The sequence below is a fragment of the Tauraco erythrolophus genome, chromosome 2, assembly GCF_009769465.1.
Source record: "Tauraco erythrolophus isolate bTauEry1 chromosome 2, bTauEry1.pri, whole genome shotgun sequence".
NCBI lineage: Eukaryota > Metazoa > Chordata > Aves > Musophagiformes > Musophagidae > Tauraco > Tauraco erythrolophus.
Window position 1 is genome coordinate 32065752 of NC_141466.1, and position 24788 is coordinate 32090539.

General features: G+C 41.6%; 1 protein-coding gene across 7 annotated transcripts in view; it reads left to right on the top strand.

Moving 5' to 3' along the window:
• Positions 1–5892: 5892 nt before the first annotated feature.
• The window catches only part of SYNCRIP (synaptotagmin binding cytoplasmic RNA interacting protein), a 34951-nt gene continuing 16055 nt past the window's right edge, over positions 5893–24788 (top strand). For all 7 annotated transcript variants that reach the window (XR_015223010.1, XR_015223011.1, XM_086631325.1 and 4 more), the window contains exons 1-10: positions 5893–5926; positions 7399–7558; positions 8427–8545; positions 8731–8838; positions 10570–10683; positions 10770–10946; positions 15970–16105; positions 17032–17237; positions 22490–22639; positions 23952–24073. Coding sequence is in view for 5 of the 7 variants with exons in the window: in XM_086631325.1 (XP_086487451.1) it covers positions 7411–7558; positions 8427–8545; positions 8731–8838; positions 10570–10683; positions 10770–10946; positions 15970–16105; positions 17032–17237; positions 22490–22639; positions 23952–24073 (1280 nt within the window). In the remaining 2 variants the exon portion in view is untranslated. The remainder of the gene's footprint in view (positions 5927–7398; positions 7559–8426; positions 8546–8730; positions 8839–10569; positions 10684–10769; positions 10947–15969; positions 16106–17031; positions 17238–22489; positions 22640–23951; positions 24074–24788) is intronic.

A 24788-nucleotide genomic window follows, 5' to 3' on the forward strand; every position in this document is an offset into this window, starting at 1 on the left:
CTAACTCTTGCTTTTGTACACACAGCAATAGTAAAGCAGTATTATTTTTTTTCTTTAGATTGGGAAGCCTCTTCCTGTAGATCCCTCACCCTTGATAAGCTTGTGAGTTATTTTTATAGGAAGCCTGTGGTTTATAGGTCTATAGTGGGATGAGCAATATGTGATTAGAGGGAATCTGGAGGAAGAGGAACATTTGCACGTGTACTTCTGCAGGAAGTGGGAAGGGTTTGGAATGAAAAGAACAGATTAGCGATTGCATGTTCTGCTTGCTGCAATGACAGGGTATTTGTGCCGTCAGACTGAAGAGTTAAGACCAACATCCAGTCTCCAGTGGTGGGTATTAGCTAATGGAAAAAATGCAAAGACAGGGCAAGCATAGATATGATAATACTTCCTGGTATGCTCACCCAGCCTATGCCAACTTTTGCCACAAACTTTAAATTGGGATATTGTTTCATTTAATAATTCTAGATGAGTTTCTTCCATTAACTAGGCTAGTTACTTTTGATGTTTGTGGAAATACGTACAGCTTCATGTGGCAGAGTTCCCTAGCTTAGTTGCATATGTGTGAAAGTAGCTCTTTTTTGCTTTGCTGTCAGTTTGATTTGGTGCCTCTTCTTTTTTCCATTGGAAGAAAGAGTGAACAGTTACTCTCTAGTTTTCTCCATGCCACTTCTGACTTTGTAGGCCAGTATTATGTTCCCTCATTCATCTCTCATCCATGTTGAAGTTACAGGTTCTGAATAACTCCTAACACTGCTTTTTTTGCCAGTTAAGCATAGGGCATTTATAGTTCTTTGTTACAAGGTGGGGCATCTGGTTTCTGAGTGATAATAGTCAGTTTGGAATAGCTTTGAGTTGGCATTTCCACATAACACATGGAAGCAACATGACTGTTTTGTGTGCATGCAAAAATAGAGTGCTCTCCTCCTCCATACCTCTTTCAGTACTTTCACATTAACCTACGGTGTACTGCAAAATACACTGAATTCTACAATGATTGCTCTGAACCCATGGCTGATAAACAACTGTATTAAAATCCTCTAACTTAAATTAGAAAAAAGCTAAAGGTATTAATGGAATGTGAACTGAACTACCTTCTGCTGCTTCTGTTGTGCCTTTCTCTTACAATGTCAGCTCTGGAGTGTTTGATTTGGGCAGGGATGTACCTGTGTGTGGAGGCAGGGGTGACGTTGACTGGAAAGAGGAAAAAGCAGTGATTGGTATTGGAAAGGAGGAGTTAAAAACATACATACTTGTGGAAATAAGCAGTCCAATACCCTTTCTTTCACTGGTGCTGTTGCTGTAGCACAGCTGTAAAGCAAAAGGGAGAGAACCAGTTCAGAAAGAAGTTGTTTCAAGACCTTCAGTCTATATAAAATATTCAACACCAAAAGAATTCCTGGAAGAGCCCCACTCCTCCTCATTGCCAGGTTTTTTCTCTGCCTGCAAATATCTGGGCAAATACTTAGCAGAATACAGGTGATTTCAGCCTCAAAAGCCCTGAAATGTATGCTGTTAGGTCACGTCTGTAGGAGCAGACTCCTCATCCATTTTGCAGAGCTAGAAGAATTAAAAATGAGTGAAAAATTAGTTACTTTGGATTCAGGAAAAAAAAAAAGTTTTCCAAATCTCAAGTAGTCAGTGGATAGAGTTGCATTTTTAAAGATCAGGAAAATTAACCATATCATAGAATCCATCCATCTGCTCAAGAAGGGCTTCCTAGAGAGAGTTGCCCAGGACCATGTCCAGAGAGCCTTTGAGTATCTCTGAGGACAGAGACACCACAACCTCTCTGGACAACCTGTGGCAGTTGCTTGGTCACCCTCACAGTGAAAAAATGTTTCCTGATGATCAGAGAGAACCTCCTGTGTTTCAGTTTGTGCCCGTGGCCTCTGGTCCTGTGAATCATAATCACTGGATTTGCAAACACTTTCTTTGCTTCTTTTGTTTTCCTGACTTAGTTGGTAGAAATGAAGAGTTAGCAGGGTCAAAGTTAGAGCCTTAGGAAAAGTTTAAATAAACAGGGGAATAACCTTGATTTTGTTTTAATTAGTGCTACCCCTGCTTAGTTCTGGAACAATGAGAAGATGCACCAAGGATATATCTGGAAGGAACGTTAAAAGAAAATATTACTGTTACTTAAGTTTAGTCTTTCTTTGCTGAAGTCGTGACAATTTTAGATTGTAAGTTACTTTTTAGAATGAAAGAACTCTCAAATATACATGACTGAGCTGTTCAGTCATATATGAAAAGCTTTCTCCTGAAGACAATTTCATATATCTGATTCATCTCCTTTTTGAGTAATTTTTGACTTGCATTTTTATCTTAATAGGAATAGGCCTTGTGTTTTGTAACTCAACCCATTTTTTAAGACATAGAGCCTCTGATTGATAGAATGAACAAATTAAACAGACTTTTAATTAAACAGATACTTCCTCAAATAGTCTTACTTTACCAAGGATTTTGCAGGGCAGTAGGCCAGTGGCTAGCTGTGCACTACATGGAATAAACTGCAGACTGCAGTCTTTTCTTGAAGTTAGATATCCTTATGACATACTGATATATGTCATATGGCAGACTTAACCAAGGAAGCTAAGGCTAGGAATGAGTTTGAAAATGTATTGCTGAGAAATCCCACGAGTGGCTGAATCATTTCAGAATTGTGCTGTGGCAGACGTAGCACAGGGGGCTTGTTTCATTACTACAAACAGTGGTATTTGCTGTACGACCAGAGTGATCTACCCCTGTAATGCTGTAGCTGCTGCATTTCGTATCTCGGGTATAATCAATTCCATAGCTCAGCCTGAATTTCCAATGTGTGCACACCTGGGAAAGGCTAATGCCATGCCATCTTAATAGGCATCATAGAAACTGAAGGTAAGATTCCTGTTGAGACTCCCTATACTTTTCATTCTTTGTGTACAGTATAATTCTTTAACTGTACACAAGTAGCTCAAAAGCAAAAATTAGACTTTTGTAGTCAAACTAAATTTATTTTTCACTGCTTTATCTGTGCAACTCTTTAGTTGGTCCTGTTATAATCACTGGTTTTACTGTGGATGTGGTGGGGAGGCTTAGATGTCCAGGCATGGCTTCAGTGGGGCTCTACAGTGGTTACAGTTAGACTAGAAGCAGGCAGGGATTTCATATTCCAGGAAAACTTAGGAATTTACACAATTTTGATTATGGTGAGAAGCTGTCAATCTTTCAGGCACGTGCAGTGAAACTCCTCATGTAAATCAAAGTCACCAGATTAGTGCCTGCAAATGTTCTTGACAAGGTATTTTTTTCGATAGGTGTTCTACATGATTAAAAGTAAATAAATAAATAAACCTTATTTTATGATTTCATGAATCTTTTCCCAGGCTTTTGTCTTTGTCCTACTGATATCAGGTCTAATAACTGAGCTGTATTTAGAGGAACTGCATGTCAGACTCTCTGCTACCTCCGTTCTACATAAAATTTCAAAGGATCAAATAGCTACAACTCTGACTCTGGGTCAGCTGTGATTTTAAATAAGGGTGCAAATCTGTTCACTGCATTTATCCTAGTCTTTTTATTGTTTTTACTTCCATTTTATGGAGGAAAGGGAAAGTGCATAAGAAGTTTTCCCTCTAAAAATGGACCTGAAAGTGGGAATAACTTTCTCAGGAGTTTGCCATGTGTAGTTACTCAGATCCAGTGACTGAGAATTTTAATGGAACATTTTTTCACTGTTTTCATTAGTTCCAGAGAACAAATTCATTTGGATGTTACTCTGGCTCACATCTGTATTCTAAGTACCTCACTGAAACACCTTCTGTAAACATCTCAAAATAACATGTTTTGGTCCAGTATTTTCACTGAAAAATGCTCTCCAAATTTGTTTTTGAGGCTATTACTCTTATTGCCCAGCTGATAGCTATATTCTTGGAGAAAGTACCTTCATTTTGGAAGGGAGCAAAATGTTCACATTTTTATAATTAAAAATACCACACAAGCTTGCACTCAAAAACTAGCCTTCATTTTATTATTACAGTAGTAGTAGTTTTTTAGATTTTTTCTAAAAAAAAGTTTAATTTTTTTAAACATGGGGAAAAAAAGCTTGAGTAAAATTATTTTTAATGACATTTTCAAATTATGAATGAGCTGCAGTATTTGATAGTGTACAGCTGCCTTGTCTTTGCTGCTATCCCAGACTAACCAGTGGAGAGGTTCAGTTTTTAATGAAGTCTTAGGCATAAATACTCCAAGAGATTTTTTTTTTTTCTTGTCTCACTGAATTCTAGTTGTATGTTTCACATACCTAGACACCAGCGTGTGTGGCTTTTGTTGACAGTGAAATGACCCTGTAATTGTCCGTGCTTGCACCACTGGGCAGTTTTAAGTATTTTTAAAACACTGGAGATTTACTTGGAGGTGTTCGGCTGGGCTGAGGGGCAGCAGTAGCTGGTCAGCTTGTCGCTGAGCTGCTTTTGAGGAAGTGAGTAATTCTGTGCGCGCCTTCCTGCCTTCATTTCGCTCTCTTTATCTGGAGTCACAGGTCTGGCAGAGCTTACTAGGTCGGTTTCCAAGTTTCTCGTGTGAGGTGTGCAAGTGAGGCGTGTTAGGAGCTGGAATTCAAAAACGGGCGACGAGGACCGCGGGCAAGGGAAGCTGCATCTGACAACGTGGTGCGGTCAGACCCACCTTCCTCGGGGGCCGGCGCGACAAAGTTGTATCGTAAAGGAACAGACGCTGGCAGGGTGGCCGTCCGGAAAACGGCCTCGCTTCCCCGGGCACCCCCTGCGATTTCGGTGGACGCCCAAGCCCCCGCGCCGACCACCACCCCGAGCCCTTTAACGCCGGCGTTTCGGATCGTTCGCCGCCCCGCGCAGCGACCGAGGGAAACTCTTGTTCCCCTTGGAAAAACGCTCCCTCCGCGCCACGGTTACAGAGGGGCGGGCCGGTGTGGGGAGCCCGCCTCAGAGTGGGGGACACCCCCGAGGCGCCCCTCGGGGAAGGGGGTGAGGCGCTTCCCGCCTCCAAAGCAGGCACGCCGCGCGCGGCTGCGGCAGGAGCGGAGCGCCGCCGGTCTCTCGGCTGGCTGGCAGCCACACAAAGCGCCGCTCTCCCCTCCCTTTGTCTGCGTGGCTTTGTCTCCTCCGTCCCCCCCGCCGCGGGCCGGGACTCCCCGCCTCCGGCCGCGGCGGTCCCCTTTGTGCCACCTGCGCGCCGTGGGAACGGCCGTTCGCCCAATCCCCGCCCGGCCCGGCGAGCCGCTCCGCCGGCGCCGTTTTCCGCGCGGCGCCCGCACAGGTGCAAGGGCGGCGCGGAAAGCGCCGGGGCGGCCGGGCGCGCCCCGCACCACGCCGTCCCCCAGCGGGGCTCGTCCCCCCGCCACCGCCTCCTCCTCCTCCTCCTCCCCTCTCGGCAGCGCGCGGGCTGCGCACGCGCGCGCCGAGCCCGCGCGCCCCTGCCGGCTGACGCTCCGCCCGAGCGAGAGGGAGAGAGCGGCGCGCGCCGCTCCGCACGGAACGCCGAGCGCGCGGTGGGGACGGAGGACGGAAGGGAGGGCGGCGGCCTGCGCGCGCGAGGTTGGGGCGGGGCGCGGCGGGGCGGGCGCGCGCGCGGGCAGCCCGGCGGGCGGGGCGAGGCGAGGCGATAACCCTTGCGGAGCTGCCTGGGAGACCCCGGGTTTGGGGCTGCGCCAGCGCGCGCGGAGCCTCCTCCTCTTCCCCCCCGCCCCCCCCTTCCCCCCCCACCCCCCCCCGAGCCGAGTGGAAGGGGCTGGGGTTGGTGCCAGCAGCGGCGTGAGCGCTCGAGCGGCCGCCATTTTACGCCAGCTCCAGCACACTGTCCGGACACACCGAGGGAGCGGAGAAGGGGGGCAGCTCCTCAGCACGCCGAGCCGCTAGCCGCGCCCCGAGCCCCTTCGCACGGCGTTTCACCCCCGCAGCGACAGGTCAGGCGCTCGGCGCCCGTGGGTAGGCCGGCGGGCTCGGGCTTGTCGCGGCTCGGAGCGGTGGCAGCCGCCCGCGGAGCGGGGTGGGAGCGGGCTGGGGCCGGGCCGGGCCGGGCGGGAGAGAGAGCGGGGTTGAGGCGGCGGAGGGGAGCTGTCGGGCGGGGCGGGAGGCGCATGCCGGGGCCCTGCAGTGCTGTCGGGCCGGGGCCCGGCTGCCAGACGCTGCGCGATGGGTGGAGGAGCTGGCTGCCTTCGTGGCCGCCGCTGTCGGGCGGGGGGCGGCCGGGCTGGGCCGGTGCCCGCGCACTAGGCCCGGCAGCTGGCCGGCGCTGGGGCGGCGGCGGTGGCCGGGGGCACCCGGGCCGTCCCCGCGCGGGGCGCGTGGCTCTCGCCTCATTGTCCTGCCGGCTCTGCCGCTCCATTCATTGCCCGTGAGGGGCTGGGCCGGGCCGGGCTGGGCCGGGGGGAGCCGCGACCTCGATGCACGGCGTGTGCGTGGGGAGGGGGGCCGCTCGGGTCCCGCGCGTCCCCGGTCACGTCGTGAGGCGGTGGGCGGCGGGCAGCGGCGTTTCCCGGCCGGGAGACGAGGCTGGCGGCGAGCCCCTGCATTGTTTCGGCGAGAAGTGTGGCTGGGGGGGCGGCGGCGGGGCCGGGAGGCGCCGCGAGCTGCCGGTCGAGTGGTGAAATCGGGCCTGGGGTGTTGCAACCGCTCTCCAGGGGGAATAGGGTGAGAGGTGGGGAACGGCTGGGGCTTGGGGCGGGGGGGGGGGAGCCGCTCCTCCTGCGGGAGTGTGGCGGGGAGGGGGGGAAGTCGGTCACCGGAGGAAGTTGTAGGACATCTGAACGCGCAGAGCACGTGTTTCCATCGGGCTCATGGCGGCTGCCGCCGCCACCGTGGGTGGGTGCGGACTGGGAAGAGCGCTTTGTTCCTCTCGCTTGCCCGGCCGACGCTGGAGTGGAGGTGGGAAGGGATCCCGGCCGCGCCTGGGGCCTGGAGAGGCGGCTCGCTCCGGGCGGCAGCGAGTTTGCAACGGGAGGTTGGAGGCAGCAGCGGGTGTCAGTGGACGGTATCGCGGTAGCGGCGGCTGCATGTGGCAGGTTTTGCTCTTCCTCCCACCCCCGCCATTGGCTTCTTGCTCCATTTCTAACTTGTTCAGAGCCTCTTAGGGAGTGTGTTAGAGAGACAGAGAGAGGGAGGTGAGTCAGTGTCTGGCTGGGTTGTGTAAAACCTGCAGTGAAAGCTACCCCACCCCCGCTAGACAGTGGTGTTAGGGCTTTCCTTTGTGTTAGTCCTTCTTTTGAGGAATTTCGTGTGTCTTCCAAACCCAAAAAGTATCAGGGAAGTGGTCTACGATTTTATTTTTTTTTTTTTTTTAACAAGAATAGGGGAGTCTGTTGCATGTATTGTCACTTGAGTTGTTCTACCTGAAGATATTTTTAGCTTAATTATGATGCTTATTGCATTTGAACAGATATCTGGAAACATGGCTACTGAACATGTTAATGGAAATGGTACTGAAGAGCCCATGGATACTTCTGCTGCAGTTACCCATTCTGAGCATTTCCAGACATTGCTTGATGCTGGTTTACCACAGAAAGTTGCTGAAAAACTAGATGAAATTTACGTTGCAGGTAAGATGTAAAACTTGCAAAACCACACTTACAACATTTTATTGGATTCTGCTGTCTTTGGGCTAAAATAGCAACTTTTTGTGGTTTCCAAAAGTATGGGAACTGCAGTCTTAGCAAAATCTGGATGTTTTCCGTTCAGTGCTTCAATTTGTCATAGTATTTTTCAGAGAAAAAGTCTTGGGCTAGGCCACTTGGGCTGAGGGGTGGGAAGGAGGAAAGGTATGTAGGTGACCGTAGTAACAGCTGGAATGGGCAACAGATGATTCTTAGGAAGAGTAGGTGTTGTGGTCTTTGTGCATTTTTACAGTAGTTGTAGGTAACTAAGTAACTGAAGCCTTGGTATTCATGTTGTGTAAATGACACTTTGACAGTATTTGGGCTCATGGATGCGAAGGTTATTGTATTGGTTCTCTCAGAAATGGTAATAGCTAGCATTTTTAAGCTTGATTTTTGTATTGTGGTGGTCACTTTTAGTGCTGCAGTAGTTTATCTGGCTTTATAGTCTTCTCAGAATGCACCAAGGTACCATTGCTAGGCAAGCTAAGTCAGGTTTTCATAGATCCTTCTGCATTCAGCTTCAGGATACCGCAAGTAAACTTGATCCGTGTAACATCTGGGTTTCACAGAAGTCAAATGAATACATAAATGCAGTAACTGTTAACTCTGAATCTTAACTTTTTTTGACACTTCATGAGGAATGAAAGATTAAATATTTACCTTTAAGAAGACTAAGCAATTTCTTAGCCATAGTAACTTGCATTAATCAGTGATTGATTTAGGGGTCACCGAAACGTGTTAGATGTGTTAAATGTGGTTAAACAAAGATTGCTGCCCAAATATAATTAGTATTTTTTTTTCTTTTCTGTAGGGCTAGTTGCACATAGTGATCTAGATGAAAGAGCTATTGAAGCTTTAAAGGAATTTAATGAAGAAGGTGCATTGGCAGTGCTTCAGCAGTTTAAAGACAGTGATCTCTCACATGTTCAGGTAATGTTAAACAATTTAGAATGTGATTGTTGAAGGATAAACTGTTAGTTGACTGGCAAGAGGTTTACTTAAGTCTCTTCAATGATCCATATGGGATGTGCAAAATGGGCACTATATTAGTTCAAGGTAAAAGTAGATTCTGACTTGTCATGTTTTTGGAACTGAAGATGATACATCTTTTGCAGAACAAAAGTGCCTTTTTATGTGGAGTCATGAAGACATACAGGCAGAGAGAAAAACAGGGGACCAAGGTGGCAGATTCTAGCAAAGGACCAGATGAGGCAAAAATTAAGGTATGTGCCTAAAAGATAAAAGTCGTGGCCTGTGTCTGTGGTTTTTCAAAGCTATTGTGACAGATACCTTGATTCTTTTGGAACTGTGCTCTTCTTAAAAAGGCTATTTTAGATTATTTGTCGCTATTTGAAAGCTGTCACTTGCATTTTTATCTTACAGTTCGTCCTCTTCAAGAGGAAACTTAACATACTGTTAATTACTGGAACTGAATGTATATAAAAGTGAAAAAGATTTGACAGTTTGCTTTATGTCTAGTTGAGACAGTTCTACTCTTTCACAGTTAAAAGTTTCTGAAAACTTGTCAGCTTAGATGTTTCAGTTCAGAATGTATAACTTTAACTACTAGTGGTTGTTTTTTGTTTGTTTGTTTGTTTTTTTTTTTTTTTTCTCCTTCAGTTCAGGTTTAACGTAACCCCACAATAGGGAGGACATACTGTCACGTGTGTCTGAAAAGACAGATTGTAATGGATTTAGGATTTAGCCCACTTCTTACAACATAATCACTGGTCTTATAAACTGTACCCCAAATTGTCTTAGCAATGGACACTTTATTTCTTGGACTGAGTCTTCTGCTGGCAAGAGACTCTTGTTTTGAGTTAGGCATACTATGATTTATTTTAAAAATATGTGATGAGCAACTTTATCAAGGCTTAAGGAAAGGAAAACCATCTAAGCATGCTTGATGTCTTAAAAAGTGAGAGAATCTTTCATCTTTAATTTTTAATGTGTAAACTGAAAAATGAATGTGTTATATATTACAAATAACTGTAGCTTGTAAAACTCAGAAAATCTTTTTTGTCCTGACTTTGAGGTTGGTATGCCATTAATTATAACTTCAAAAAAAACTGATACAGTTTTTGTCACTACCACATAAAACAACAATATGAGGACTTAGTTAACTAACTTAAAGTAGCATAGCTTTTAGTGCTGATGGCTATAGCATCTATAATAACTTCGCAGTTTCCTGGTTGTGAAAGTACTAACTTCTGATTGTAATTAGGCATGTTTAATGTGCTGTTTCTTTGTGTGTAGAGTTGATTTGTCTTTGCACAAAATTATTAAGAAAGACTAACTTCAGAGGAGTTTCTCATTACATATTTGCATACTGAATTTCATCTAACACTTTAAATTGGTAGTGTATCTGTAACTGTATGCAGTGATTCTAGTGAGGGTCAGTTGTGCTGGGATGCTGTATGTGCCCACAAGGAATTTGAGGGGGGTATGGGGGAAGTACGATAGGAGAAAGGAAGTAGTACTGCTACTTCAGTGGTGGGATACCTGAAGCAGTCAGTACAGTGTTCTAGGGGTGTAAGCACTTAAACATGTGTTCTTTAACTTCACACTCATGAGTAATCTCATTAAGTGAAGGGAACTCCTGTGCATAAATGTTTGCAGGATTGGACATGCCAAAACAAGAAGTGTCTCAGACTAAGATCTTTCTAATTAAAGGGAAGCTTGCTCTTGTATTACTTGGCCACTTTTTTTGTATGAAGATGAAGGAATTGGGAAAACTGAGTGTGAATCTCTAATTTTCTAGCAGTGTTTCTCTACCTGATAGTTTTAATAATTGTTTTGCAAGTTTCTTGTTGAAGTACTAGTAGGCTTGTTCTCCTGTGGGAGTTTCAAAACAGTACAGTTTAAGAGGAGTTGTAAGTGTGTCTGTGAATGAAGTGCATCTAAACTAGCTCAATTTGTGTGTGATTTTAAAATTTTAAGTTTCTTACTTGAAGGCACTCTTGGAGAGAACCGGCTACACTCTTGATGTGACTACTGGACAGAGAAAGTATGGTGGACCTCCTCCAGAGTCTGTATATTCAGGACAACAACCTTCTGTTGGTACAGAGGTAAGGAGAAGGAGATGTTTATGTAGATGTCTTCTTATGAATTGGAAGCGTTTTTTTGTAAATAACACTCTGTATGTCTGTCGTAGATATTTGTGGGCAAGATTCCAAGAGACTTGTTTGAAGATGAACTTGTTCCATTATTTGAGAAAGCTGGCCCTATATGGGATCTCCGCTTAATGATGGATCCACTAACTGGTCTAAATAGAGGATATGCTTTTGTCACTTTTTGTACAAAAGAGGCAGCTCAGGAGGCTGTTAAACTGGTAAGTTTTCTTGTTCGGATTTTCTATTTTTTTTTTTAAGAATACTTTCTGACTTGTAAGCAGTTGTCTTGATCTTAATGCTTAAAAGTTTAAGATGAAATTGTTGTTCTTAGATACTTTTTAAAGTGTCCACTAGGTGTTTTTAAATATTTCCACGTTGTACATACATTTTTACTGGCTTTATTAGGGACAGGGGGTAAAAAAAGCTGATGGACTGCTGTTCGGTCCAGTTAGATTAGTCTTCATTATTAACAAAAGTGCTAGCAGTAGTGACTTGTGAGCTGTGCATCTGGAAGCGTTTTGGGGAGAAGTGACGGTGGCTGTGGTACAAGGGAACCTTTGCTCGGGTTGTCTGTGCTTTCGGGTTCGCTGTGCACCAGCAGGGGGCCACGTGCTGGAGAAAAGGCTTCTGAAGTCGCAGAATTTCCTAAGATAACTTCAGCTGGGAAATAGTCACTCTTGAGTGGTAAAGTCTCTTTTGTTTGCTGCAACTGACTGGAAAAAGTCATAAATCCTGCCAGGTTAAAAGACTTTTTCTCTGTTTTACGGAGAGGTGTGAAATAGTTTGATCTAAGGAGCAGGCTACTCACAAGCTTTCCAGGTTTTATGGATGAAATATCCATCACTAAAAAAGAGGGGGAGAAAAGAAACACAACCCTGATCCTCACACTGCTCCTTTGTTTTTCTAGTTAAGCTGAATTTGAATTTGAGCTTGTTGCTGCTGCATTGACATGGCCAAGATGAGTGTGCGGTGTGATCCTCAGGAGTACTAACCATAATCATTTTGAGGTGTACTGATACTGTATTAATATAGTAGGGTTAAAATCTCTGTTTTGTAATAAGGTACATCTTAAACCATTAAGGTCTTCCGTTGACATATTAATAATGTAAGGCCGTTGGTAGAGACAGATCAAGCTGAAGATGAGAATGTGTTTTGAAAAGTATAGAAGTGTCTGCAAAAGCGGGCATGCAAAAGTATCTGGTGTATGCTGTTTAGCTTTTTAAATAAGAGCAGTTGATGTTCTTGTACACAATCCAGATGTTCTGAGGATAACTGCATATACTTCTTGGTACTTCGATTGTCAACCTAGCTGTTTATATTGTGTGTGAATTAAGTGTTGTGCACACAACTTAGCAAAACAGTGAATCAAATCAAACGTTCTTAGAAGCATCTAGTAAACAAAAAAGAATTTTTGTTCACTTAGCTGGACTTTGCTTAAAGGCAGCATGCTCAGAAAAGTCATTCAGGTTGTGTTTCCATAAAAGTAACATCAGATCCTGCCCTCAGTCTGCAACTAAATTATACAAGGGAAAGGGGGTACTCCGTGTCCCATTATAGCTGATCTTTGATTTGCAGAAAAAAAAACCCTGTTGTGTTCTGTTTTTCAGTTAAATAGCCACTGAGTGTAACAGTTGAAAAGTATTGTGATTGATGGGCAGTTTTTCAGTCTTTGTACTAACCTCTTTGAGGGCAGGGTTAGTTTTAAATTTCATCTTGTGGCATTTGTCAGCTTTTGAATGGTTCCAGCCATAGTTAGTTGGCTAGTTTGGTGTATTACAAGTTTGCTAAGTTGTCTAGGAGTGGTTTGCAGGGGTACTAGCAAAATATGGCTGTAGAGCTCAGTTGAAAACCTATCTAGTTGAGTCTGTCACTTGTATTGGTTACACATGCATGGGAGAGGCTGCTGGAAGACCTTTTGGAAATGCTGAACTCTTGGTCCTAGCCATTTTAATAGTATCCTAGTATTTTAACAGGTGGTGTTCTTTTTGATACTACCTGTAATGTTCTGATATGTATACAGCTTATTTCCCAGCTTTCTGGATTCCTTGAGATAGGGGTTCTTGTTATTTCCCACCTTCTTCACAGGAGCTTTTTTTGTCCATTCAGGACTCAAGTATAGGAGGAATGAGTATAAAAATCTCTGCATTGCTTGTAGGCTTCTGAATAATAAGAGACAGCTACGAAGTTTTGTCAATACCCAAAAAGCAGCAGAGAATAAACTGACCTGTCTTCAGGCTCCTGCAGTTGGTGTAACGTATTTTGAATCCAATTCATATTTGTGTTGCTGTTATATCATCTACAGTCTTTATAACAACGTAATGTAGAACGGAACTAAAATTTTTGGATAAACTTAATGTTGACTTACCCCATTGATTAAACAGAAGAAATCTTTCAGTTTAAAAGGTTGAAGCCTTGATGTTGTTACACATATGCATTTTGAAGCCATTTAGAGGAGACAATTCTCTAAATTGTGTTTGAAATACCTTTGAGGCTGTGCTTGAGACAAAAATGTAGTGATGCTGTGGCCCGATACTGAGAAGATTTACAGATATGAACAGTAATTAATTTTACGTCCAGTACTTAATCCAGTGTGGTTAACCCTTGCTGTTTAAGTAGAAATGGCATTTCAGATATTGTTTATGTAAGTGCTGACTGTGAGAAGTCCTTTTTTTTAACCTCAGACTATGTGTTTACCTGTGTTTCATACTGTTTAAGAATTATAACTTCTGTTGTGTTCTTTTCCACACATGTCCAATTGTCTCTCTTATTTCATGTGAAGTTGTTAGATTTCAGTTTTTCAAAAGATTTCTGGATGATTAAGGTCACTGTAGACATGTACAGGATAAAACTACTTGTGAGTTGAAGCTTGTAGGAAAACATACTGAAAACTATAGTAGCATACAGTGTATTTTTGACTAGAGCAAGTGTAAGCTTGATCAAAGTGCAGGTACAGGTGAGTTATGCAAATATGCCTCTTAAGCAGTTTGCCAGCTCTGCATAGCAGCTTGACTTGCCATTTGCTGCTGGAAATAAACTGAAGTTGCTGGTGAAAGTTTTAAGTGGATAAAATGACAAGATAGACCTTACACGTACTTTGACCTGTTTATGAGTAGCACTTAGCAAAAAAAAAATCAATCTATTTTAGTGTCTAGAGCGTAGTAATATCTGTTACCAACTTCGGGCATTGATTCAGTGGTGACAGGAGGGGGAAGCAGTGTGCTGACGTAGCTAATTTGGTAGCCTGACTGTTTTGGCACTTTACTCAGATCATGATTTGGGCCTGTTGGTGTCTAATCTAAGTTTACAGATGATATGGAAAGTATTTACCTAGAAACCACAAACTCTATATTAAAGAACACCTAATTCAGTACTGCTTTGTCTGTGTTAAGAGAAACATACAATGAAAAGTAATAGTTAATGTATTGTAGTATGAAAACTTCTAGAAACTACTGTCAATGTGGAATTACAATATGGTAGAATATTTAAAATTTTTTTAAGTTGTGAAATATTATTTTGTTGCCTTGAGTTCTACGAGAGGCTCTCTTTGGGTTAAATGTGTAGCCAAACTTTGGACTTCCAACAGGAACATTTGGATAATATCTTCTATTACCTATATAGAATAGCATATTTTAGTTGGAAGGGACTTAAAATGATCGTCTAGTCCAACTGCCTGACCGCTTGAGGGCTGACCAAAAATTAAAGCTTATTATTAAGGGCATTGTCCAAATGCCTCTCTTAAACACTGACAGGCTTGGGGCATTGACCACCTCTCTAGGAAGCCTGTTCCGGTGTTTGACCACCCTCTCAGTAAAAATAAATGCTTCCTAATGAAATAAATGTTTCCTAATGTACACTTCAGTTAACGAAGAATCATTTTGTGTCTCATTTCCAGACTAATAAACTGTCAGCTTTTTGAAAGGTGTTTCTTTAAAGGATTTCTTTATTTCTGTCTCTTCATTAATGTGTGTAAGTCTGTTTATTGGTGATCATAAATATAATACACAGTCTTCCTATGCAGCTGTTTCCTATTTTAGAATCAACTAGTCCTTTGCCACGTGGGCAACAGATATGGAGATAGAAGTCTTTAACTATATGCTACTGTATTTTGAGGTGTAATGAGCTGGCAAGATGCCACCCCAGATGCTTTTCACATGTACAGTTGTCCTTTTGGCTCACTTCTGGTACAGCTGTCTAGCTTTGAAAATTTTCAGTGATGTACTTTCTGTTTGCAAGAGATAAATACAAATAAAAAAATCTTCACCCTGATCTTAATGCACAAAGCAGGAAGGGGTGTGGGAGAACTTGCTTATGCAGGAAGGTTTACCACTAAGCACAAAGTAACTCATAGAATAAATAGCTAGATTTAATTTAAAAAAGCTGTCCTACTACTTGTCAATAAGATGTTGACCACAAAGTATGTTTTCCTAGCTAAAGAACTGTCTGTTGCAGGGCTTCCAGTTGGAAAGGGGTTGATGTACCACCAGTTGACCTCCCTGCTGCTTATTTGGATGATGCATGTCTGTGTCTGCATCTCAATGAAAGGCATTTTTTGTCAACAGATGTCTACAGTAATACTTTTTTTTTTCCTTAACTGCTGACTTGTTCAGAGTGTCTTCTAAACAATCTGTTACGGGAGAAGCATTTGAACAGAAGTCTTAGGATTTCAAGACAGTAGAAGGTTCTTCTTGCTGTTTACTATCTTTACATGCATAATCTATGTGCTTTGGAAAATATTTGCCAATTGCTTTTGCATATTTTGTGGAGAAGACTTGATCACGGCTCTCTTTCTTTTGTTAACTGTGGAACTTTAGAAGGGAATCCCATTTTAATTGTAACTACTCTTGGATTATACATGATTCCAGAATTCATAGGTGCAATCTGTCAAGGAACTTGGAATTTTTTCTGCACTGTTGTGAAGGGAGAAGCCTTGACCTTGATGACTTGGACTAAGATTTACCTTTCATGGTTCTACATGAAAAAGTCTCTAAAGAAATATGTATTAAGAAAGAGGCTTGAACAAGAAGGGAAGGATAGTTATTGTGTGAAATTGTTGAGATATCTTAGAGAGCATGGGTATAGTTTTGAACAGGTGAATATGCATTATAAGAATGTGCTAAGCTCCAAAGAATTTAATATATTACAAAATGCTGTGTTTGCAAAAGTGAAATATTTGGTATGCTGTTGTTGGATGGGAGTGAAAGTTATCTGTAACTGATGGTAGTCCACTTATTTTTCTTTCAGTACAACAACCATGAAATTCGTACTGGAAAACACATTGGTGTATGCATCTCTGTTGCCAATAATAGACTTTTCGTTGGTTCTATTCCTAAGAGTAAAACCAAGGAGCAAATTGTTGAAGAATTTAGCAAAGTAACAGGTAAGTCAATAACTATGTTTTGTAGACCTGGAGGGATGTCAGACATGATCAGTGATTAACCCTCTTCACTGTCTTTTGGCTTATGATTTAATGATGATGAATCCAAACAAAGACCACTTAGCATTTGTCTTGACTTCTGGGTTGTTGTGTTGTGTGTTGGTTTTTTGTTTAAATTGTTATGCTGAGGGCTGAAATATATATGATTGGACTAGATGTGTGATTCCAGGTTTTACCTAGGGAATAAGTGTGTAATGTTTAAAAAAGCCATTTAAAGAAACAGATGGTGTAATTATTTAAATACTAATGGATGTTTTAAAACTTCCAAGACAAAACTGAGGCAGGTTGGAGAGCATAACTAGTTCTATGCTTCAGAATTCTTAGTCATTTGATAAGGATCTCTTTTTTTTCTTTTTGGTAATGGCATACAAACTGGCAAAGGCACCATTTGATGGCTTTATCTGCTACTGAATGATATAATTTAGGTTCCTTGGAGCAACACTGCAACTTTTTAGATGTCTTAAAATCATGCAGCTTTGACCTGTTGATGTTTAGATATCAGCATGTGTGTTTTCCATGGATAAATTGTGTGACAGAAGAGTTTGAGAGGAGAACTGACAAAGCACAACTTTTGGATGCCCTTACCTCTTCTCTGCTCAGTTAGAGGAAAGATACTCTTCTATAGCTACTAATGTGTCTTCACTTCATAAAGTGGAACCTAAGTCAGGATAGTCTAATGTCCTTCTTTGAAAATGTTGTTCTTGAAGATAGGGAAACTTTAATATGTACATGGTCTCAAAAAGTCTAGTGTGTTCATGCTTTTTTGGAACCACTTGTCAGATGCATCCTTACCAGAAAGATGATACCTACTTTATAATACAGATCCATGTATTGAAGCCATAACAAATAAATATTTTGCTTAATTTCAGAGGGTCTTACAGATGTCATATTGTATCATCAGCCTGATGACAAGAAAAAGAACCGGGGCTTCTGTTTCCTTGAATATGAAGATCACAAAACTGCTGCTCAGGCCAGACGTAGGTTAATGAGTGGCAAAGTGAAAGTCTGGGGAAATGTTGTTACGGTTGAATGGGCTGACCCTATAGAAGACCCAGATCCTGAAGTCATGGCAAAGGTAATAAAGCTGTAAGGGAAACATAGCACATCTAAAGTGCCTTGTTCCAAAGTAAGTACTTCTGACATCAGCCTAAGTTTAAATAGTGTCTTTCAGCCTTCTTGACAGAGATGTTGTAGGTGAGATGATAAAAGTATGAATACACTCTAGAATTGATGAGAATTTAAAAACTGTATTGGCTGATACTATTTTGTGCTCCTAAGGCTGAATGTTGAACATCATTCTTGCTAAAATGACACATAGGCTTGATGTACTTAATTTCTCCACTGGAAGTGGTGGTGACGACTCCAAAAGTTAAAATGGTTTTGTAGCTTAATATTTGGAGGGACAGAAATTTAGATACCATCACAGAACAAGTCTTAGTTCCCTTTAACCCTGAGACTATTTAATCACTTCAGAATTGGAACATGTCAATAAGAAGCACAGACGTATTTTCAGAGTTGCATTTAGCAGTTACTTCTCAGAAGTTATGCAATTACTTTGTATTTGGAACTCTAATTTGCAGGGGTTAATTCCTTCAAATATTAAGACTAGTAGTAGTTTGAATTTCAAATATTTCAGTGAAACTCAAGTCTGAACTGTTGGCATTTTCAAGTACATTGTAGCAGTTGTTTTATATATGTATGATATTTTGCCAGAAACAAATTGCCTGAAATTTTTTTCCGTCAGGTAATGTCCAACCCTGTCTTTTTTCAGTTACATTGTGTAGCTGAGTTGTTTAATGGAAACTCTTAGCCCATATCCTTATGTCTTTCTCTTTGCTTGCTTTTCATCTGTGCTTTTACTCTCATCTGAGACACGTCACTTGCTGGAGTCCTACTTTGATGGACCTAGTAAGATAGCTTGGCTGGGATCTCCTCTTTGGTGAGCCATAAGGGAAAAGGGTTGGGGTGGGGGCTCATTTTAGGGGAAAGAGCTGCTTTTGTAATACAGTTATTACAGAAGCTTTTGGACTACCCTGTCTGCAGACTTTATTTTTCTTGCTTGGCATCATAGACTGTCAGCAGCGGGGAAGAGTCTTGCAGGTAAAATTTGTTGAAGGTGGCACTTCATAAATACGGCGCCCTACCTATTTGTTGAATTTCTTGGCTCAAAAGAGAAGAGACCTAATTCAGCAAACTGTTAATTAGCAGGATCTTCTGCTGATGTGATGATGAGCAGGAAGTGATAGGGGACATCATCAGGTGTCTTTCCTAAGTAAATTTACAGATGTGGGGAGTGAAAGGCTAGAGAAGGTAAAGTGTGACAGTGATTTGCCCCATTTAATGCACAGTTTTGTGAATATGTTAATGCCTTGTGTTCTTTTGTATTTGAAATCACGCATGAAAAAGGAAGAAACATATATATAAGGAAAACGTGCAGAAAATCAACTTGTGTACTTCTAGTGCCACATGTCAAAAGATAGGTCATGGAGCTTGAGTTAAAGATGTATGGAAAAGTGAGACTATGTGAATGAGACTGCTGAATAAGTAGAGAACATCTAGCTTGTGTCTGAAGGCAGAAGTTGAGACAAGCATTGGTGTCTGACCTTTCTTGCTGGATTTGTCCCTGTTCTTGCAACAAGGAAGGTCTCTACTCCAGTCTGTCTTGACCACATACTGTATACTTGGAGAAACTGACCACATCTGGCACTTCTGGAAGTGTTAGGTTTACTTTCTCTTTTTTTTTTCATTATTGCTGTCTTTTTCCTAACAAAAAGAGCAGCTGAACTGCTACTGTAGTCTGTTATCTCCCAGATGTGAGCTGCAGGTTGGCTGTCATTGCTTCTTAGTACTGTTAATCGGGAACAAAGGGAGAGCTGTTGACCCTTGTCATCTTAAACATTGCTATGGTAGAAAGCTCTGGAGAAAGCACTGTGAGTAGGAGTAGATTGCTTTTATCAGAATAATCATCTGATCTGGTGGTTTTCTTGTCAAGACTACTAGAAAATCAAGTCTATAAAAGCAAACTATGGGGAAGACAAGTTCACCTTTGTAGCTAGAAGCTGAACAGAGCTTTGTTCTAAATATCTTGCAGAAGCAGCATGTCGTTTCATCAATATATGCGCACCTATTAATTTAAATTTCTGAAATGTTTACTTGAGCTTTTTTTCATTTAGACTTTTGCTTAAATGTTTAAGTACTGAGAGTACTGTATGGATGAATACTTAAAATTTAAATGGTCTGTTACCTTAAATATGAACTACTTTGAGCATGATGATGTAGAAAGCTAGATTCTGAAGCCAGGTGTATGTGCTACAGGAGATAAGTTCTTATACTGACAGGTCAGAGTATAATTGGTTAAGTAATTGATTTCTGGTCCAAAGTGAACTTTTTTCCAACTTCCAGTAGCTGTGTTTGTAGCTTAATTTCTCCTAAGTGTTATTTTGATGCCTCTTATACTTGTAGTGCAGTTAAATTTCTTAATGTTGTACTCGATTTCTGTAGCATGGCTGGGGCTACAGAGGACATTCTGGAGTGACAGGTTAAACAGCTAAATAAAGTCTTATGCTTGTGGCTGTGTGGAAGATTACAGGACAGGAGACAGGGCTAGTAACCCTTGGAGAATGTGGTAATGAAGTCCCAATTGTTTGTACTGTAGGTAATAGGAGCTGAAGTGTTTGTGCTGTAGGTAAGACTACCCCTCAGAAGTTTTAGGGGTTGTCTAATCTTAAGTAGTTTTAAAAGTGAGTTCTACTTCATGACAAAATGTTGCTGCTGGATATATTGCTTGTTAAGTGTGTATTTATGGATCCTTGGTGTTCTATTGGTGTTATGATTTATGAGCCTTACTGAAGAGGACTTCCCTTCCACCAACACCCCCTGACCTTTCCCTCTTTAGGTAGCTTAAATGAAGTAAAAATGGGTTCATATTCTTTCAACCTATTCTGTAACCTGCCTCCTAGCTTTTACATCAGCTTTGACTGGTTCAGCTATGCTTTTCACCTGTAACATGACCAAAGGTGTTCAGCTGTTAGAGATTAAGAGCTTTGTCTACACTGGGGAAAAAAATTGAATTAGTTAGAATCATAGAATGGTTAGGGTTGGAAGGGACCTTAAAGATCATCTAGTTCCAACCCCCCTGCCATGGGCAGGGAAACCCTCCACTACACCAGGTTGCCCAAAGCCTCATCGAACCGGGCCTTCAACACTTCCAAGGATGGGGCATCCACAACTTCTCTGGACCACCTGTTCCAGTGCCTCACCACCCTCAATGTAAAAAATTTCTTCCTTATATCTAATCTAAATCTGCCCTCTTTCAGTTTGAATCCATTGCCCCTTGTCCTATCACTACAGGATAGGACAGTTGCTTTTTACTTCGGTGTCAGTGCATCTTGTAACAAAAAATGATGATTTTTGAGGTTTTTAATCATCTCTGACTCTGTATCAGTCATTGTGTATTTATTAGTGAAGGCTGCTTCCAGTTCCTCATGAGATTCGAGTTTTCATCCTTTCCTAAAGTACAAGAATAAGAAACATCTGTTTGAAAGTTACCAGTTTTTAGAACCATTGATTACATCACCAAACTTCCTGTAATTTACTTTCATGAAATAAGGTTAAGATAGCAATTAGGACAGTTTACTAAAAATAGTTATTACTTGTGGGTTACAAGAAATAAATGTTTTTCTTACTATCAAGCCATGTAGGAGAAGCTTAACACAGGACAGGAAGCAGTTTTCCTCGTGGAGCTGGCTGTGACTTTTATCATCATCTGAGAATCAGCAAGATTAACTATTGTCAAAGACTAGAGCTGATACACTTAGGTCAGACTTACGATCTGTAGTATCCCTTTTTCCAAACTCTGTGTCCCATCCTACTTCAGCTAGCAAGTGAGACAAAGATTTATGGAAGTCTGTCCTGTTTATTTGTAACTTAATTACTTAGTAATTCTTGCAAAAAGGGTGTCTGGGTTTATTGAGTTCCTGTATGTGGTTGGAGTAGAGATGATAGACCTGCTTCAGACCATGCTTTCTCTGGTCCCTTCGCACCCTGTGTTATTTGTGTTGACCTTCAGGGTTAGGAGCAGGAAGTCAGTGCTGCCATGTGCAATGTTCACTTTTTGTCATCAGCTAATTTGAAACCACTAGTAGTGGAGGGGACGTGAACAGAAGTTGCAGGTTTTTGCTGTATCATAGGAAGGTAAGACTCAGCATTCTTTGGCAGTAGGAGGTGACTAGACTGTCAGGGCGTGGTGGCAGCATATGGAAGGGACTCACTCCAACAAGTCTGAGGCTTGTAAATTGTGAGATCTCATGGATGGCATCTTGCAAACATGCTAACGTACAGTCATTTAGAGCAACCTCAGTGTGGGCACAAGGATGAGTCTTTGAATGGTAACGGGTCACTAACATACATGGTTCCTGGTGTCCAGTGTATGTTGTCTGCTATATTAAGCAAGAGTCTAGTTTAAGCTTTGTCAGACTGCTCTGTATTTTCTTTTATCATAAGCAGTTGGTGGTTGGTGAAACTTTATATTGATGACTTAGTCACTGTCAGGTGGTTAACAGGGCATATCTCAATAGTTGAAAGATAACCAACCCCTCTGATCTTATAAGCTGCGTAGCAGTCTTTGTGTAGCTTCAGAGCCTTATTGCATGCTTCGGAGAGCTGAGGGAGGGAATAGACTTTCAGAGTTATTTGGAGGTGGCTGTTCCTTGAGGCAAGGACACAGTTCGACTTGCGAGAAAGTCCAAGGGTGACTTGGCAGTGTCAGCCTTAGTATTCCCTTCTGTCTGCATTCTCTCTTCTGGCTGGGGATTCAGGTCGCTGAGTGCTCTTCAGGCAAGCATAGTCCTGATGCTGTGTATTTCGTGTAGCTATAGCATGGGAGCCACAAGTTAAGCAGCTTGAGAGCTGCAGGCCTGTCACCTCTGACCTAGATACTGTAGTGGTGACTGTTCTGCAAATACCTGAGCAAAAACCTGTCTAAACAATGAAATGTTTTGATAAGTTAATTATGTTGTGCATAACGAATCCTGGTTGCCTTATTTCAAGTATTCTGGGTTGAAAATTACTGCTGCTAGGATTCTTTTAAACATTAACACAAATTGGATTGACTTGCAGGATACTAATACTATGTAATTTTTGAAAACAGATTTAATTCAATCGGGGTATTTTAGAGCTAACTCATGCTGTATGAATATATAAATATACATATTCATGTATATAAAATGTAATGACGTTTTCAGTACTGCCAATAGCAGTGACTTGCAAAACTTCATTTTGTGTTTAGATCGTACTTTAAGTCCTTATTTTCTTTTCTTTGTTTTTTAGGTAAAAGTTTTGTTTGTACGCAATCTTGCCAATACTGTAACAGAGGAGATCCTAGAAAAGGCCTTCAGTCAATTTGGAAAGCTAGAGCGAGTGAAGAAGCTAAAAGACTATGCTTTCATTCATTTTGATGAGCGAGATGGTGCTGTAAAGGTAAGTGAAGAGGACTGTAACTGTGTATGTGTGTAAGTACTGGCTACACATAACACTTAGAAACTCTGTACTTCTTTTAACTTGAGGAAAAAGCCCTGTCTGGAGAAATGGTAACATGTTGTCACTGATAACTTTGCTCTGAGTGTCTCCTAGGAAGATGCAGTTGCTAGCTTGAAAAGTCAATCCGAGATCCACCTATCCTAAGTAATTCTGCTGATGAGTATCTAAGATAATCGTATGTGTTACCATTTGAAACTGAAGTGCCAGAAGTTGAATGACTCTTCTCAATAAATTGGTGGTAGATATCTAAAGCAGTTTCCCTAGGGCAGGTGATAAGAACTTAGGTAACCTTTTTATTTTCCAGGAACAGAATGATTTCATTTTTATGGTGTGTAATAAGCACCTTTTATTTTCATGAGAGGTGCTGGACAATTGAGTAATTGTCATTCCTGGATTCTGCTAGCCTGGTCTTGGTGTTTTTTCTTCTGTCATCTGTCTTTAGGAAAGGGCAATTCCTCTCTTGCTTATAGTGTATCTATTTTTTATGTTCTGTGGGAAGATGCAAGATACAAGGGGATTCAGTTTTTCTTACTCATCCAGATGCCTTAAAGCAGATGTTCAGGAAGATGATGGAGAGAGACTTCTCATATGATATGTATCCCATCAAGGCTTAGATATATGGAGTCTCTAAAAGTAGTAGAATCTTTAGGATTCCTCTGCTTGAATTTAACTTGTAGCAGTTATTGTGACCCATGGGAATTGTACATGTGTGCCTGTTGGTGGGGTTTTTTGTCTTGTTTTTTGCTGGTGGTGGTTTGTTTTGGGTTTGTTCTGTGGTTAGAATGAGACTGTTAAATTCTAATTTTTGGCTTCTGGTTTAAAAAGAAAGTTACATTTATTACACGTTAAATAAAGGAATATACTGATCTCTAGATTTAGTAGTGTTTGTGTGTGTGCTGATGTTAGAAATTCATTCCCTTATTGCAAAACCTGTACTTTCAGAGGAAAGTTCCATCCCTTCATTAATTGAAACAGCTTGCAAAGATTGAAGCCTATTTACAGTTTCAAGTGGAAGACTTCTAAACTGATATATGCAGTCTTGGGTTTGAGAGCCAAGTTAAAAGGAAATGCATAACTCTGGAACCCATGATACTATGCTGTCCGATTATTTGAAAAAAAAAAAAAATCAGCTTTATATTGTTATTTTAGCTGTGGATAACAAATTTTAAAATGCATGCTCTAAAAGATAGAATAAAATTTATAACTTCAGATATGCTTAGCAGTATATTTAAAGTCTGGTTAATTCCTTCAGGCAATGGAAGAAATGAATGGCAAAGATTTAGAGGGAGAAAACATTGAAATTGTTTTTGCTAAGCCACCAGATCAAAAAAGGAAAGAACGGAAAGCTCAGAGACAAGCGGCTAAAAATCAGATGTAAGTGTAAATGCATGCACATATGTTGTATTACTTCTGAAAGACTTGTACGTTCCTGCAGAATTAGAACTTCTGGGTATTTTAGTAGGTGTACTATAGCATACACAAGTTTTCTGGCTTCTCTGAAAATGTTGGATTCGTTTAAGTTGTTTGTATTTTACTTAAGTTGTAGTAGTGGTGTTGGTGAGAATTCAGATACTCAATGAGCAGAGCAAAACACTATGAGAGCACCAGAAGAAATGTTTGAAAGTCACGAAATGTACACACTTCTCACTTTTTTTATTCTAAACTTTCATGTACTTCTCCACTGATATGTCATATGAATGAGCTTAGCAATGTGTGCTCCTTCCAGCTGGGTTAGCAATACTGATACAGCCCGTCGTTTAGTAAAGTACTGGCTGAAAGGAGGATCCTGACATTCTTTTTTCCCACTTCCAGGTGACAGATCTGCTCATGAAGCTCATAAACTCGTACTAGTAGATATCTTGCACTACTAAGTGTTGAATATTGGAGGGGAAAAAAAACACCGGCTTTTCTTGCTAGTGTATTCTCCTTAATGTTCTCTAGTGTTTGTCGTCTTGGATCTCTTGTAGCTTTCCTAACTATCTTCCCTCCCCCACTTTATTTCCAAAAATACCTTCTGCTAGTGCTGCTGTGCAGCATCCAAAAAGGCAGAATAGTGGGGTTATCAGATTAATACAGATCTCCAGATGGT